The 12,511-nt window shown below is 49.4% G+C and overlaps 1 protein-coding gene across 1 annotated transcript in view; it reads left to right on the forward strand.

The window, feature by feature from the left end:
* The window catches only part of TMEM178B (transmembrane protein 178B), a 365,625-nt gene extending 356,773 nt beyond the window's left edge, over positions 1-8,852 (forward strand). Inside the window, exon 4 of the mRNA XM_060108746.1 lies at positions 8,602-8,852. Within this exon, the coding sequence (XP_059964729.1) occupies positions 8,602-8,852 (251 nt within the window). The remainder of the gene's footprint in view (positions 1-8,601) is intronic.
* The last annotated feature ends 3,659 nt before the right edge of the window (positions 8,853-12,511 follow it).

The following is a 12,511-nucleotide window of genomic DNA, read 5'->3' on the forward strand; positions in this document are numbered from 1 at the left end:
TACAAAGACACCAGTCACACTGGATTAGGGCCCACCCTAAGAGCCTCATTTTCACTTAATTAGCTCTGTCACAGCCCTATCTCCAAATACAGTCACATTCTGAAATATTGGGGGATTAGGGCTTCAATATAGGAATTTTGTGAGGACACAATTCAGTCCATGACACCCATGTTTCCAGGTTTGGTGGCTACCCTGGAGATACGGAAAACCAAGGGATGAGACTCCACGTTCTATGATAGGAACGCAGAGGCTTTTTCCTTAGAGTCAGTGCCAACCTATTTGAACCAGCCAGTCCCTTTCGTCGCTTGAGTTGAGGATGTGGCATTACTGTGGCATAATCATGCCCGGACGTAGACCAGCCTTGCAGTGTGCAGACACAGACTCGGGGATACAAAAGCCGCTTGCCTTGGGGGTGACGTGGCATTCATGCAGTGACTGCCTAGAGCATCTGCAGAGTTTGCAGAATGATGAATGGTTTTGTCTTAACTCAAGGCCCCATCCCCTGCAGTGTTCTCCCCCAGAGCCTGTCACCACCCCCTGCCTCATCCCAGTGAACCCCTAAGGCACCTTGGCTGTAAAGCCCCATGTGACCTGCCTGCTGGCTGCCGCTGATGCAATGGTGTATAATTCAACAGTAATTTATATTCCATGCAGGTCTGAGCAAAGCTATAAAGTGCTATCAAGAGCTAAATGCTGCTGAGGCATTTAATCTAAGCAAAGGAAGGGTTTGTACACATCAGCTTCCTGGGATGCATACCGCTGTTAAAGGTGGAGGGATCCTTTTTCTGTTTGCCGATTTGCTTCTTTACGGTTTTAAAGATCAGAGGGGGCGGAAGGGAGAGAGTCTTAGAGAGAGGATTGGGCTGCTTCCTGACCTCCCTGACACGCGCGTCCACGAGGGCACTTCTGCAGAGACAGCTTTGCAGCAACCTGTGGGGCTGGGGTCAGGACAGAGGCCCTCTGGCCACCATAGCAACAAGGCACCACGTGAGGGTCAGGGATAAGCAGGCGTCACTCCTCATTCCCAAGAGCAGAAAATGTCACACAGATGGGTTTCTGGCCCTGGAAAGCTGCAGAAATTATACTCCAGTGAAGTTTTGGGTACAACTTGGTCACAGAAGGAATAGCTATTCGTGAAAATGCCTCTGCACACAATATGTGACCGCCCTGGATTCCTGTGAGAACCTTCTTGAGGCCCTCAGTTTCCTAGGCAATGGCTTCTTGAAGTAGTAAGAGCCCTTCGCTGCCTTGCCTGAGACCACAATTTTGATGCTATTTCTCTACGGGGTCCATGGCTGTGGTGTTACTGCGTGGCTTCTCCATCAGTCCCTGAAGGAAGTGGAGACATGTTTTCCCCTCCCCTCCTGTGGATGCTAAAGCAGCAGCCACACAGGAGGCCCCATCTCGCCTGCCTTACAAACCTGCAGTCACTGCTCGGAAGTGGGCTGAGCAGAGGTTAATGCCCAAACTCTGAATATCAGCTTAAAAATATCTTGGTAATCAACCTACCAGGTGGTACTGGGATAGAACCATTTGGGGTTGCAGATTAAGTGCTCCCTGGTGACACTTCAAGGTTACAGAAGAATTAACTGCCCCAAAACAATGCTCTCCTGGCCAGGCATTTCTTAACGTGGCAACATACCCAGGGATCCAAGTTTCTGTGCTTCCACTGGGTTAAAGCTTTAGGTTTTCTGTAACTTACAAGCGAGGATTAATTTTTGTAGTCACTGCAGTATCACCGATTGGCCCCAGAGTGCAGGGCAGGAGGGAACGTGTAGGAAGGGTGACCAGTGTGTGCTACTTAGCCCAGGTCTTTCTAGTTTTAGGACCAAAAGTCACACTTACCAGGGACACACCCTCTACCCTCACCAACTCCCAGGCAAACTGGGATGGTTGATCACCCTTCTAGGGAAGGAAGACTTTGAAAGAAAAAAAAAGTCAGAAACTGAAGGGAATTGGGGATTATGGGGGAAGCACTGGAAATCCTGTGTGTAGCCAGGGAGTACCTCAAACATACCGTGTCCCTGGGGATTGGGACGCAGAATTACATAATATGTGATACCACACGCTATCACATTATCCTGTGAAGCACTCATGTTCTGGTGGTAGTTCAAATCAGAGGAGAGGGTGAAGTGGCCAGAAAGAGTATGGAATGTGGGTTCAGAGGAGGACTGGGAAGCCCCAAGTCTGAAAAGACAAAAGGAGGAGGGCTTCCCTGGTGCACAGTGGTTGAGAGTCCGCCTGCTGATGCAGGGGACACGGGTTCATGCCCCGGTCCGGGAAGATCCCACATGCTGTGGAGTGGCTGGGCCCGTGAGCCATGGCCACTGAGCCTGCGTGTCCGGAGCCTGTGCTCCGCAACGGGAGAGGCCACAACAGTGAGAGGCCCACGTACCGCAAAAAAAAAAAAAAAAAAAAAAGACAAAGGAGGAGACAGACAGGGACATCTAGGGAGGGGGACCAAGCCTGGATCAAGGGGCAGCTTGGAAACTCAGGGAAGAGATAGCCAAGCAGGAGGAAGTTGTCAAACAGCCCAGAAACTAAAAGTGGGGAGAAAACTAGAATCTAATATCGGCAACCAGAGAAACGTTAATTAGAAATGGCAGCAATGCGTGGAACTTGGTGAGGGGGGTGGTGCTATATTTGGCGCTGGGACCAGAAGTCGGCCGGCTGGGCATGGAAACCCTTCTCTCGGTCTCGCCCTCACTCAAGCCTCAGCAGTGCCTGGAGAGGAGGGGTGGGGGGCGGCCGGCAGGCGTGCGGCCAGTGATCCCAGAACACCACACAGCCCTCGCCCCTTCCAGCTAGGCGCTGACGGGACACGCAGACACCGGTGACTGGGGCTGGACCATGGGTTGCCAGGTGACAGCATGGGTTTGAGTCCTGAAAGGGCTCCAGGTGGGGTTGGTCATCCAAGGAAGCAGGTGCTGTGTTTGAATCAAAAGGAAGCATTTATGTTTGCAGAGTGCGTTACACTCCTTGGCCATGCCTTCCCGCTCGCAGGTGGAGTTTGCAAATGGGGACACCAGAGGGGTCTGGAGGACACTGTGCCCTCTATGCCGGTGGGTCTTGTTAACACCGGCTCTCGGGCTGCGGGCACATGGGGGTGGTGTGGTCTCATCTAACTGGACTTCCTGAGCTCTGAGTCTAAATGTGTGAGAGTCCTGGCACAGAAAGGGTAACTAGATGTCATTTCTCCTTCCAACCCGCTGCAACTGACTAGTTGCGGCTGGCTGCCGGGGAGGGCTGGGCTGAGTCGGAGTCTGAGGCCAGCAGGAGTGAGGGTTGAGATTGATTAGCTATTTCTGCCAAAGGCATGGACTTGAAACTAATAGAAGAGCCATTGCACTTTGCTGTCCAAAGCTTTACAGTTCCTATAACGACATGCCTTATGGTCCCCTTGTGAATGGACAAGGCTGGTGCTTTTCAAAAATGTTTAGATCAAATGAAATTTCATGTGGAAACAGATCAAAGCAGGGCTATTCTGGCCAAAGAGAGGAGAGAGGGCTGGGAGTCTCTTTTACTCCCTCTTCCTTTCCCAGTGGCAGCTCCTGAGGCACCTCCATCGAACAGGGTTTGAGAAACCCTGGAGGAGGGACTGCTTTAGGAGAGGGGCAGGAAGGATCTCTCTGAGAGGACAGCATTTGAATTGAGATCCCAGAAGATCTCAAGAAGAAGGCCATGCTTCTTAGCTAGAGTACAGGGAGCATGGGGGTCAAGCTGAGAAATGAGGTCAGATCGGTAGGAAGCGTCCACTCAGGTCAGGCCATACAGGCAGGGTAAGGAAGGCAGGATTTAAATTTTTTAAAATATCACTGGAAGAAGAAGGCAGGGAACCAATGATCTGTTACCAGAGGTTCTGTGGGAGATGATGGAAGCCTGACCAGGATGGCAACAGTGAGCATTTCGGAAGTTAGAGGCATGATGGGAGTGGGATGTGGACATGCCTTCTCGACTCAGGCTTAGAGACCTAGGACACTGGGGCACTGGGGTTGAAGGAGGGATGCTCTCCAGGCCAGGTGCGGACCCCCTTCCCTTTATTGCCTGCGGACACCCTGTTCATTTTTCAAGACACTGCTTCCTCTGGGAAACCTTCCCTGGCCCAGCATAGTTGTCTCTTACCATTTACTTCTGGGTATTAGCCCTTTTTTCCTAGACATGGCTAGATATAGGAGCCACCTTAGAGCTGTCTGCTTCAGCGCCCTGATTTTACAGATGAGGGGACCAAAGATTCAGAGCTGATACTCAACTCAGGTCTCTTAATCCCCAGTGTGGTGCTATTTACACTTCATCCTCAGCTTTTCAGTTATGTCTGTCTCATATCCCCAGCGAGATTATAAGATTTTTTTTTCATCTTTTTATTTTAGACTCTATTAAACATTCTTAAGAACTGTGATCCTATCTTATTCTCCTTTTTATCCCCCTAACATCTAGCGTAATGCTTGGCACAAACACAGAAGTTCAACAAATATTTGCCGATTGGCTGTTGGGTACACCACGGAGCCTGCGGCCACAGGAACATCCCCTTCCGCCTGCCCCGTTGCAGTTAACCTGCCTCCCCAGACCTGACATCACTGAGGTCTGACAGCCACGCTGCTGCTGTCCCTACTTGCCTAGCCGGTGTTACAGCCAGTTCTGGACACACAGCAGAGCCTTGCTCCAAAGGGAAGGGCTTGGGTGGTTCTTTTCACTTAATTTCTGTGACTACAGTTAGTCTTGGAGCCTCATGGGAGTTAGGCTCAAACCCCAAGCCATGGGGGGGAATTACTGAGAAGATGTGACCATGCATTGTTACGTTTGCCTTTCTTGGATCCTCACTCACCCGTCGATAAGTGCTCCCGAGACATAATATGACCCAGGCCACAGCCTGTTCCTTGAGGGGAGAGGAGAGCCTCATACTTGCCCAAAGGACCACTGTACTTTTGGGTGAACGGAAAGAGGCTGCAACCCCCGTGCTGTAATATCTATTACCACCCTTTAATTGAGGATGTTTTCTAGCATAGATATTTAGAATCTCTCTTAGTTCCCCAGAGAGCCCCTCAGAGTTGGTGGTGGTAGGGGGGAGTTCTGCACCCCACCCTTCCCGGTTGGTCACCAATCCACAGGTCTGAGAGTTGGGCTCATCGCCTGAGACAGAAAGCTGGGCCAGGTAGGGTCCTTGCGCGCCTGTGGCCCTCATTCCCCCATTCTCCGGTACTCCTGCTGTGTGCATTTCCAGTTATTAATGCACATTTCCAAACTTGAATTTATAAGCGCAGAAGTATATAAAAATATAAATCCTTGGGGCTTCCCTGGTGGCGCAGTGGTTGAGGGTCCACCTGCCGATGCAGGGGACGCGGGTTCGTGCCCCGGTCTGGGAGGGTCCCGCATGCCGCGGCCATGGCCGCTGAGCCTGCGCATGCGGAGCCTGTGCTCCGCAACGGGAGAGGCCGCGGCGGTGAGAGGCCTGCGTACCGCAAAAAAAAAAAAAAAATATATATATATATATATATATATATATATATATATATATATATATATATATATAAATCCTTGCTCCAAACAGAAAACAGCCGTGTCTATGGTAGCGGGCAGAAGCCACTCCAACTCTTCCCTCTTTGTCACACCGGGCTTTCCTGACATGTTGCACAGATGACCTGCGTAACGGGCCGTCTTTTTTTTTTTTTTCCTACAACTTTATTGGAGTATAATTGCCTCACAATGGTGTGTTAGTTTCTGCTTTATAACAAAGTGAATCAGTTATACATATACATCTGTTCCCATATCCCTTCCCTCTTGCGTCTCCCTCCCTCCCACTCTCCCTATCCCACCCTCTAGGTGGTCACAAAGCCCCGAGCTGATCTCCCTGTGCCATGCGGCTGCTTCCCACTATCTATCTACCTTACGTTTGCTAGTGTATATATGTCCATGCCTCTCACTTTGTCACAGCTTACCCTTCCCCCCTCCCCATATCCTCAAGTCCATTCTCTAGTAGGTCTGTGTCTTTATTCCTGTCTTACCCCTAGGTTCTTCATGACATTTTTTTTTTTTTTTAGATTCCATATATATGTGTTAGCATATGGTATTTGTCTTTCTCTTTCTGACTTACTTCACTCTGTATAACAGACTCTAGGCCGTCTTAAGTGAGAGCCCTCAGAGTTTTTTCCCATCTATGGGAATATTGACGGGAGCTAACAAACCACAGAAATCTTTAAAGGTTCCAGAGTCACAGAACCACTGACAGGAAGTGAAGGCAGGAAGATATCCCAGCTAACCCTATTAACATGACAACAAGATGTATGTTATCAACAAGCTGGGCCATTTCCAATAGGTAATTAAGTCCATATGGTAATTAAGTAATTAGGTCTTGATTTATCAACCACGTCTTTGTGTCCTGTCTGCTCTGCTTGCAGAACACCCTTAAAATAGTGTCTATCAAGCTTTTTCAGCTACTGGTAACTTGGGAAGATCAAAACTTCCTTGAGATCGACCTTCTCTCCCGGAACAAATCACTGCACTTAATCAGGAAGACTGTGCACAATTTGATGAGAAGAAATGTCTCCATTTTTAAAAGTATCCTATGTGGATACGGTTTATAGAGAGCCCTTGGGTGACCTCAGTCACATCCAGAGCTTCAATTTATAGATGATGACTCAGTCCACATCTCTAGCTCAGAAATTACTACCAGGCTCCAGACCCACGGTGCCGAGTGCCTTAACATCCCAAGGGCAGCTCAGATTTGAACTCAGCACGCATGCACACATGTGCGCTCTCTCTCTCCCTCTTCCTGTCCTAAATCTAAATTTTAGTAAATGAAGTCATCACACACTCAGGTTTCTAAACCAGAAATTGAAAGTGTACTTGAGGCACAAGCAGGCCAGCACTGGTTTGTTGGAGTTTGGATTCTTTGAAACTGGTGTCAAAAGGAAGCTTTCTTCAGTTCTGGCACTCCCAAGCCATCGTGCTGTCCTTGGAGGGGGTCCCCCAGGCTGCCTCCTTCCCTCTGGACCCCCTCTGCTTCTTCCGACACCTGAATCTGTGCCTCAAGGTTATACAAAGAACCTCTGCCCTAACACAGGGTCTCACCAGGCCGATCACCAGAAATCATCTGAGGAACTTTTAAAAAGGAAAGATTCCCATCCTCTCCCTAAGATTCTGATTAAGAAAGTCTGGGATGAGACATAATCCACCCTGGGTGCCGTCTTAGAATTCCGTCTGAACCCCGGGGCACAGCAGGAGAGACTCGGGGTGCTTTGTAACCCCCCCACTGTTTTCCCAGGTAATGATGGTGCCATATCTGTTTGTACATGATGACTGTGGCTGCACGCACGTGCACAAGCATGTACATGCACACACATGTACACATATGTACACATATGTACACCTACATGCTTCCCACCCACACAGTTTTATTTATGCGGCCCCTGTGCCCAGGTCACCCCTGACTCACTGCTTTCCGTTGCCTCTACCAGCCACCGTTCACTAACAGTCATTCAGTCCTGCCCTGCTCCCCCCTCGCCAGACCCCTCCTTCCTTCTCCCCTTGACTACAGCTCCTAACTGGTCTCCCTGCCTCTGGACCGCCCTCTACTCTGCTCCTGAATTAGTGGTCTTTGGAAACACAGATCACAGCCACTGAAGTGCCTGGACCTCTGCAGTACTATCGACCCCACCCAGGCTTTTCTTCCAAAGTTTACTTCTTCAGGCCATTGCTCTCCTATCTGCAGTGACAGAGGAAACATTAGACACAGCAAATATCGAGAAAAGCTCTTAAACTCATCTTAGGTACATCAACTATCTATTGGCTAAAAGTGGCCTTATAATTCTGCTCTATTTGATAACATGGTATCTCTTGTAGCAGCCTTCTCATTGGAGATTAGTTTGAGCAATGGTTTTTTTTAAAGGAGCATCATTGAATACGTTTGTGAAATACCTCCTAAGACTAGGCTGGACAAGTTAACTTAACGTTACTGTGGATGATGAATCTTAGTGGGTGAGAAGTGACGTACAGCGTTTTCCAGAGTTATTGACTCTGCTGCCCGTCGTAAAGGAGTGTGCGCGTCGTAAAGGGGTTATCTCCTAGACTTAAAAAGAAAATGCTGGGAAATGTCTTACGGGAAAAGGCTTCCAGGATTTGGATGACTGGTTGGTAAATGGATTAAAGGAAAACCGAGTATCGTATGAGACATTGTGTATGGAAAAGAAAAAAATAAAAATGTTTTTCTCTTTAAAGAAGTAGCAATGGGGGGTGTTTTCTGCGTCTCCAAGGAAAGACAGTGAATTTTAAAGGCTTTTGAAAAATGAGCCAGATACTCTCCTGCTTCACTGCACCCTACACAGACTGTCATGTGATATATTTTTAGTATTTTTCCAAAGGAGAGACTCCCCAAGTTTATCCAAGACTGGGCAGTTATTGAAGCATGAGGAAGCCTTGATACTGTTCCCCTCTCCATGAATATTTCCAAATATTGATCTCGTCAGCAGGTTACTCTTACCTGGATCTCATTGTTCCTACTCAAGAAAGTCAAAAATGTAGTAAACCTCACTTCTCTCTTTCTCTCTCCCTCTCCTCTTCCCTTTCCTTCTCTGTTACCCGACCCCTGTCTCTTCCCTTCTCCTCCAGGAACTTTCTGCATCATTTCACTGTGCACCTGTGTGGCTGGGATCAACTTTGAGCTGTCACGCTACCCACGCTACCTGTATGGACTCCCTGACGACATCAGCCATGGCTACGGATGGTCCATGTTCTGTGCTTGGGGGGGCCTGGGCCTCACGCTAATCTCGGGATTCTTCTGTACCTTGGCCCCTTCTGTCCAACCTGTCCCGAGGACCAACTACCCCAAATCCAGACCCGAGAATGGGACAGTGTGCTAAAAAAAACAAACCCATACATATATATATATATATATATAAATATATATATAAATATATATATAATATACATATATACAACAAAACTCAATCAAGATGATGCCAGTGCCGAGGCAGAGTGGAGCTGGCTTAGGCACCTGCATCTCGTCGGACTTTGTGTTGCCTCATCACCGAGATGGGGAAAGCGTTCCCATCACGTGGCTCTTCCATCCGTTCTTAACTTTTGGCTCCGTGGTTTCTTGAAGACACCACCACTCGAGATAGTCCCGATTCCCGTCACTCACGAGGATGGGGTGGTGGGCTGGGAAGGGACGGTGCCCGTGGTCTGGGGCAGCACGGGTGTAGACAAGGAAGTGCCCTCCGCTGGGCTGCCAGAAGGGGACAGTACCCCAACACCGATCATATCAGAGAAACGACGCCCTTAGTTCATAGAATGTCACCAGATCTTTGAGGCCATTTCCAGAACCATTTTCTTCTCCTGCTCTTCCCGTCTGATTTCCTTCCTGGCCGACCAGTGACACACAAGAAGTGGAAGAGAAAACACACCGAGAAGCGAGTTTTCTCTTTGCTGCCAAACTTTTGGACAAAGTTTCGAAGGTGGGGAGGGGGAGAGCACGACATGCTGAGAGACAAGATCCGCATCGATGAGAGGACACTTCAGTGGATGCTCAGAAAACCCAGTCTTACCTTCCAGCTGCCTTACACCCAGTTAAGCAACAGGCCGCCCTGCCCCGAACCCCATCTGCACTCCCCGGGAAGATCGGAGCCTTGGAGTAACGCTGTAATGTGTGTGTGTGTGTGTGTGCATGTGCGCGCGCATGCAACAACTTCAGGCAGTTTCCTTTTTTTCTTTTCACCTTTTTAAATGGCAATACTGGGTTATGACTGTTGTCTGTCATTTGTGGTGGTTTCATGGCCCAGGATGGAGGGTCCAAGACCTAGGAAGCATCATGAGGGGCGGGCTTCTATGGGGGCCAGTTTTGCAGCTTCAGATCCCTGGAGTGTGCGTGCGTGCCCATGTGTGTGTGTGTGGATGTTTTCTGAGTGTGGGGTTTTATCATCTGTGTTGCGTTTTTCTGTTATTTTTAGTGCAGCTGAAATTTCCAGAGGGAAGAACCAAGGACACAACCACTGGGCAGAGGACCTGTGGTGCTTCACATCCCAGTTCTGGGACGCCACAGGATTTAGTCCTCTAATTTTGCAAGTTCAAGACACAGCTGGGTACACGAGCCACGAGCGAAGAGGGGGAACACAGTTCAAGAGGGAGAAGGAAAGTGGCCTCTGTTGCTGTTGGAAAGTCCACGTACCAGAGAAGACCTTTCACTTCCCATTCCAGAAGCTGTCCTTTGTCACTGGACATCCACCCCTTTTGTAGGCGTGACCTCTGTACAGACGAAAGAAAATGGGTCACCTGCAGAGAGAGCTGCCGTGTCCCGTGGGCTCCAGTTTGTATGATATCGTGTAAATTCATGGAGAACTCTTGACTCTTACCATCTTCTTCCTTTTCCTCTTGGTATTCAAGGCCATGAATCCCCAAGTAGCCATCTTGGTGGCTAGCACCCAAACAGAAGTGGCCTCAATCCAGCCCGGCGTCTCAGGCTCAGTTGAGCGCATTGGCACTGCAGGGGTTGGCGAGCTGTGGAGTCAGCCAGCGGGTTGTGAAAGCTGAGGGGACAGGAGTCTGCCAGCAAGAGTGGGCAGCAGCAGCTGACCATCACCTCAGTGACCCCGCGGGGGCCGAGCAGCCCTGGGGAGGCAAAGAGAGGATTCCCCGAGCCGTCCAGCCATGGGTCAACCGTGTAGCCGAGAATTCAGTTGCTTCATAACTGAATGTGCTCTGGGAACTTTGCCACCCACTCAGCAGCTTTCCTTCCCAGCCATGCCCCCTGTTTCATCTACCTGTCCTCTACTCTGCCTCCCCTCCGGCTCCCCCCTTTTCTCACCTGTGAACCATTTCCCTTCTCCCTCTTCCATCCACCAGGCTCCAAGTCCCGCCTCTCTCCCCATCTCTTTTTGACTGTGTGTGTGCATGTAATTCACAACCACATAGGACATCCGATGTGCGTGGATGGGTCTGAGTGTGGGTCTCTGTGTGTGTGTGTATCTCTCTGGTGCATTTTGTGTACATTTGTGTCAGTATGTACCTGGACGCAGATGTGGGTATGTACTACTCAAGACTTCCTTGCTGGCGACATGGATCAGCTTCTGCAAAAAGGCTCATGTGTGAGTGAGTGCCCCGTGTGTGGGGAGCTAGGAGACGACAGGGCAGGAAATGCTCTTAGCTCCTAATTGCACTTCTAAGGATGGTTTTTAAAACAAAGGATGTATTCCATGAGAAGAGAGATAATTTTCAGGAAAACCCAGTGTTTCAGTTGTACAGGGAATTTTTTTAAAAATAATTTGCTTTGAAAAGTTAGATTTCCCGCTTCAGGGGAAGGGCGTATTTGGGCTTGAGGAAAAGTGAGGAGAAGTGTCTCAGATTGTGTCTTCCTTCCAAGCATCTTGACTGGGCTCCGCCCAGCAGGGAGAGGTGGGCGTCCACCAGCATCTGTTTGGGGCAGGAGGCTTGTCTGTGACCACATCCAAATTTCAGCTGTTTCCCAATTGTAGGAAAATGCGGAAAGAAATTCCAAATGGGGCAATTTGTAATCAATCATTTAAACTTTTCCTAAGTAACCAGTACTGTTCACCAACCTGTAATTTATACCCTCTTTTTTATTCCCATGCTTGCCGTAAATAGATCATCCACTCTCTCCAACTACTAATCTTTATAATAGACCTTTATCACAGATTGCTGCATCCCTTTGAAATGTTCCTAAATGCTAGGAGGACCCCTAGGAAAGAAGTAAACCACCTGGGCTCAACTCACCAGCAGCAGAGCAGGAGCTTAGAGCTGCTTTCTTTGGTAATGGGGCCAGAAATGTACAGGCACGCACACTCTGGGTCTGACCCTGCTCGGGGCCAATAAAAGCCCAGCCACATGGCCAGGATGGAAGCCCTGTACAGATGGCAAGTGCTGGCTGTGGGAGGACTGCTCGGGTCACCTTGATCCCTCCGGCCTAGGGACTTGACCGCAGATGAAGACGTGTCACTCCAAGCTGTCACTGAAGCTTTTGTGCTGTGAGGGCTGAGGAAGAAGAGAAGGCAGAGAGGGAGGAGAAGGAAGGAGGCTCAACCTTCGAGACTCTCTACATCAGACTCTGCTAACCCCAGATCAGACTAGAACCCAACCTTCTAATGGGATTTAGGGTCAGCAGCCTCCCCCACCAGCCCCCACCCCAGGTCAAGTTCAAATTCCTTGCAGGTGTGCAGGCGAGGCCTGTGACCGTGTATGTGTTTTGAGCTCCGTGAAGGTCAACCTTGAGCACGGGGCCTTTTATTTCCTTCCTTGCCCTAGGACCCTGGGGATGCAGGAAAGTGGGGTGTCTGCCTTAGAAAGAGGTCCTGTTTCTTCCCCCATTTTGAGAGTTTTGGTTTCTTCTTCTGGTTTCTGTTCCTTTCTGTCCACTCACTTCCACTTTCTCTCTGCATCAACTACAACCCATTAAAATAGTTAAGGAATCTGTCTTTAGAGAGGCTCGTCCACTCCAAGCAGCCCCCTTCCTTGTTTGTTGTGGCTGTAGGTTTCATAAGGAGTTCTGTGACGCCCTGGCATCAAAGCG

Source organism: Mesoplodon densirostris, chromosome 9 (genome assembly GCF_025265405.1).
Source record: "Mesoplodon densirostris isolate mMesDen1 chromosome 9, mMesDen1 primary haplotype, whole genome shotgun sequence".
Taxonomy (NCBI): Eukaryota; Metazoa; Chordata; class Mammalia; order Artiodactyla; family Ziphiidae; genus Mesoplodon; species Mesoplodon densirostris.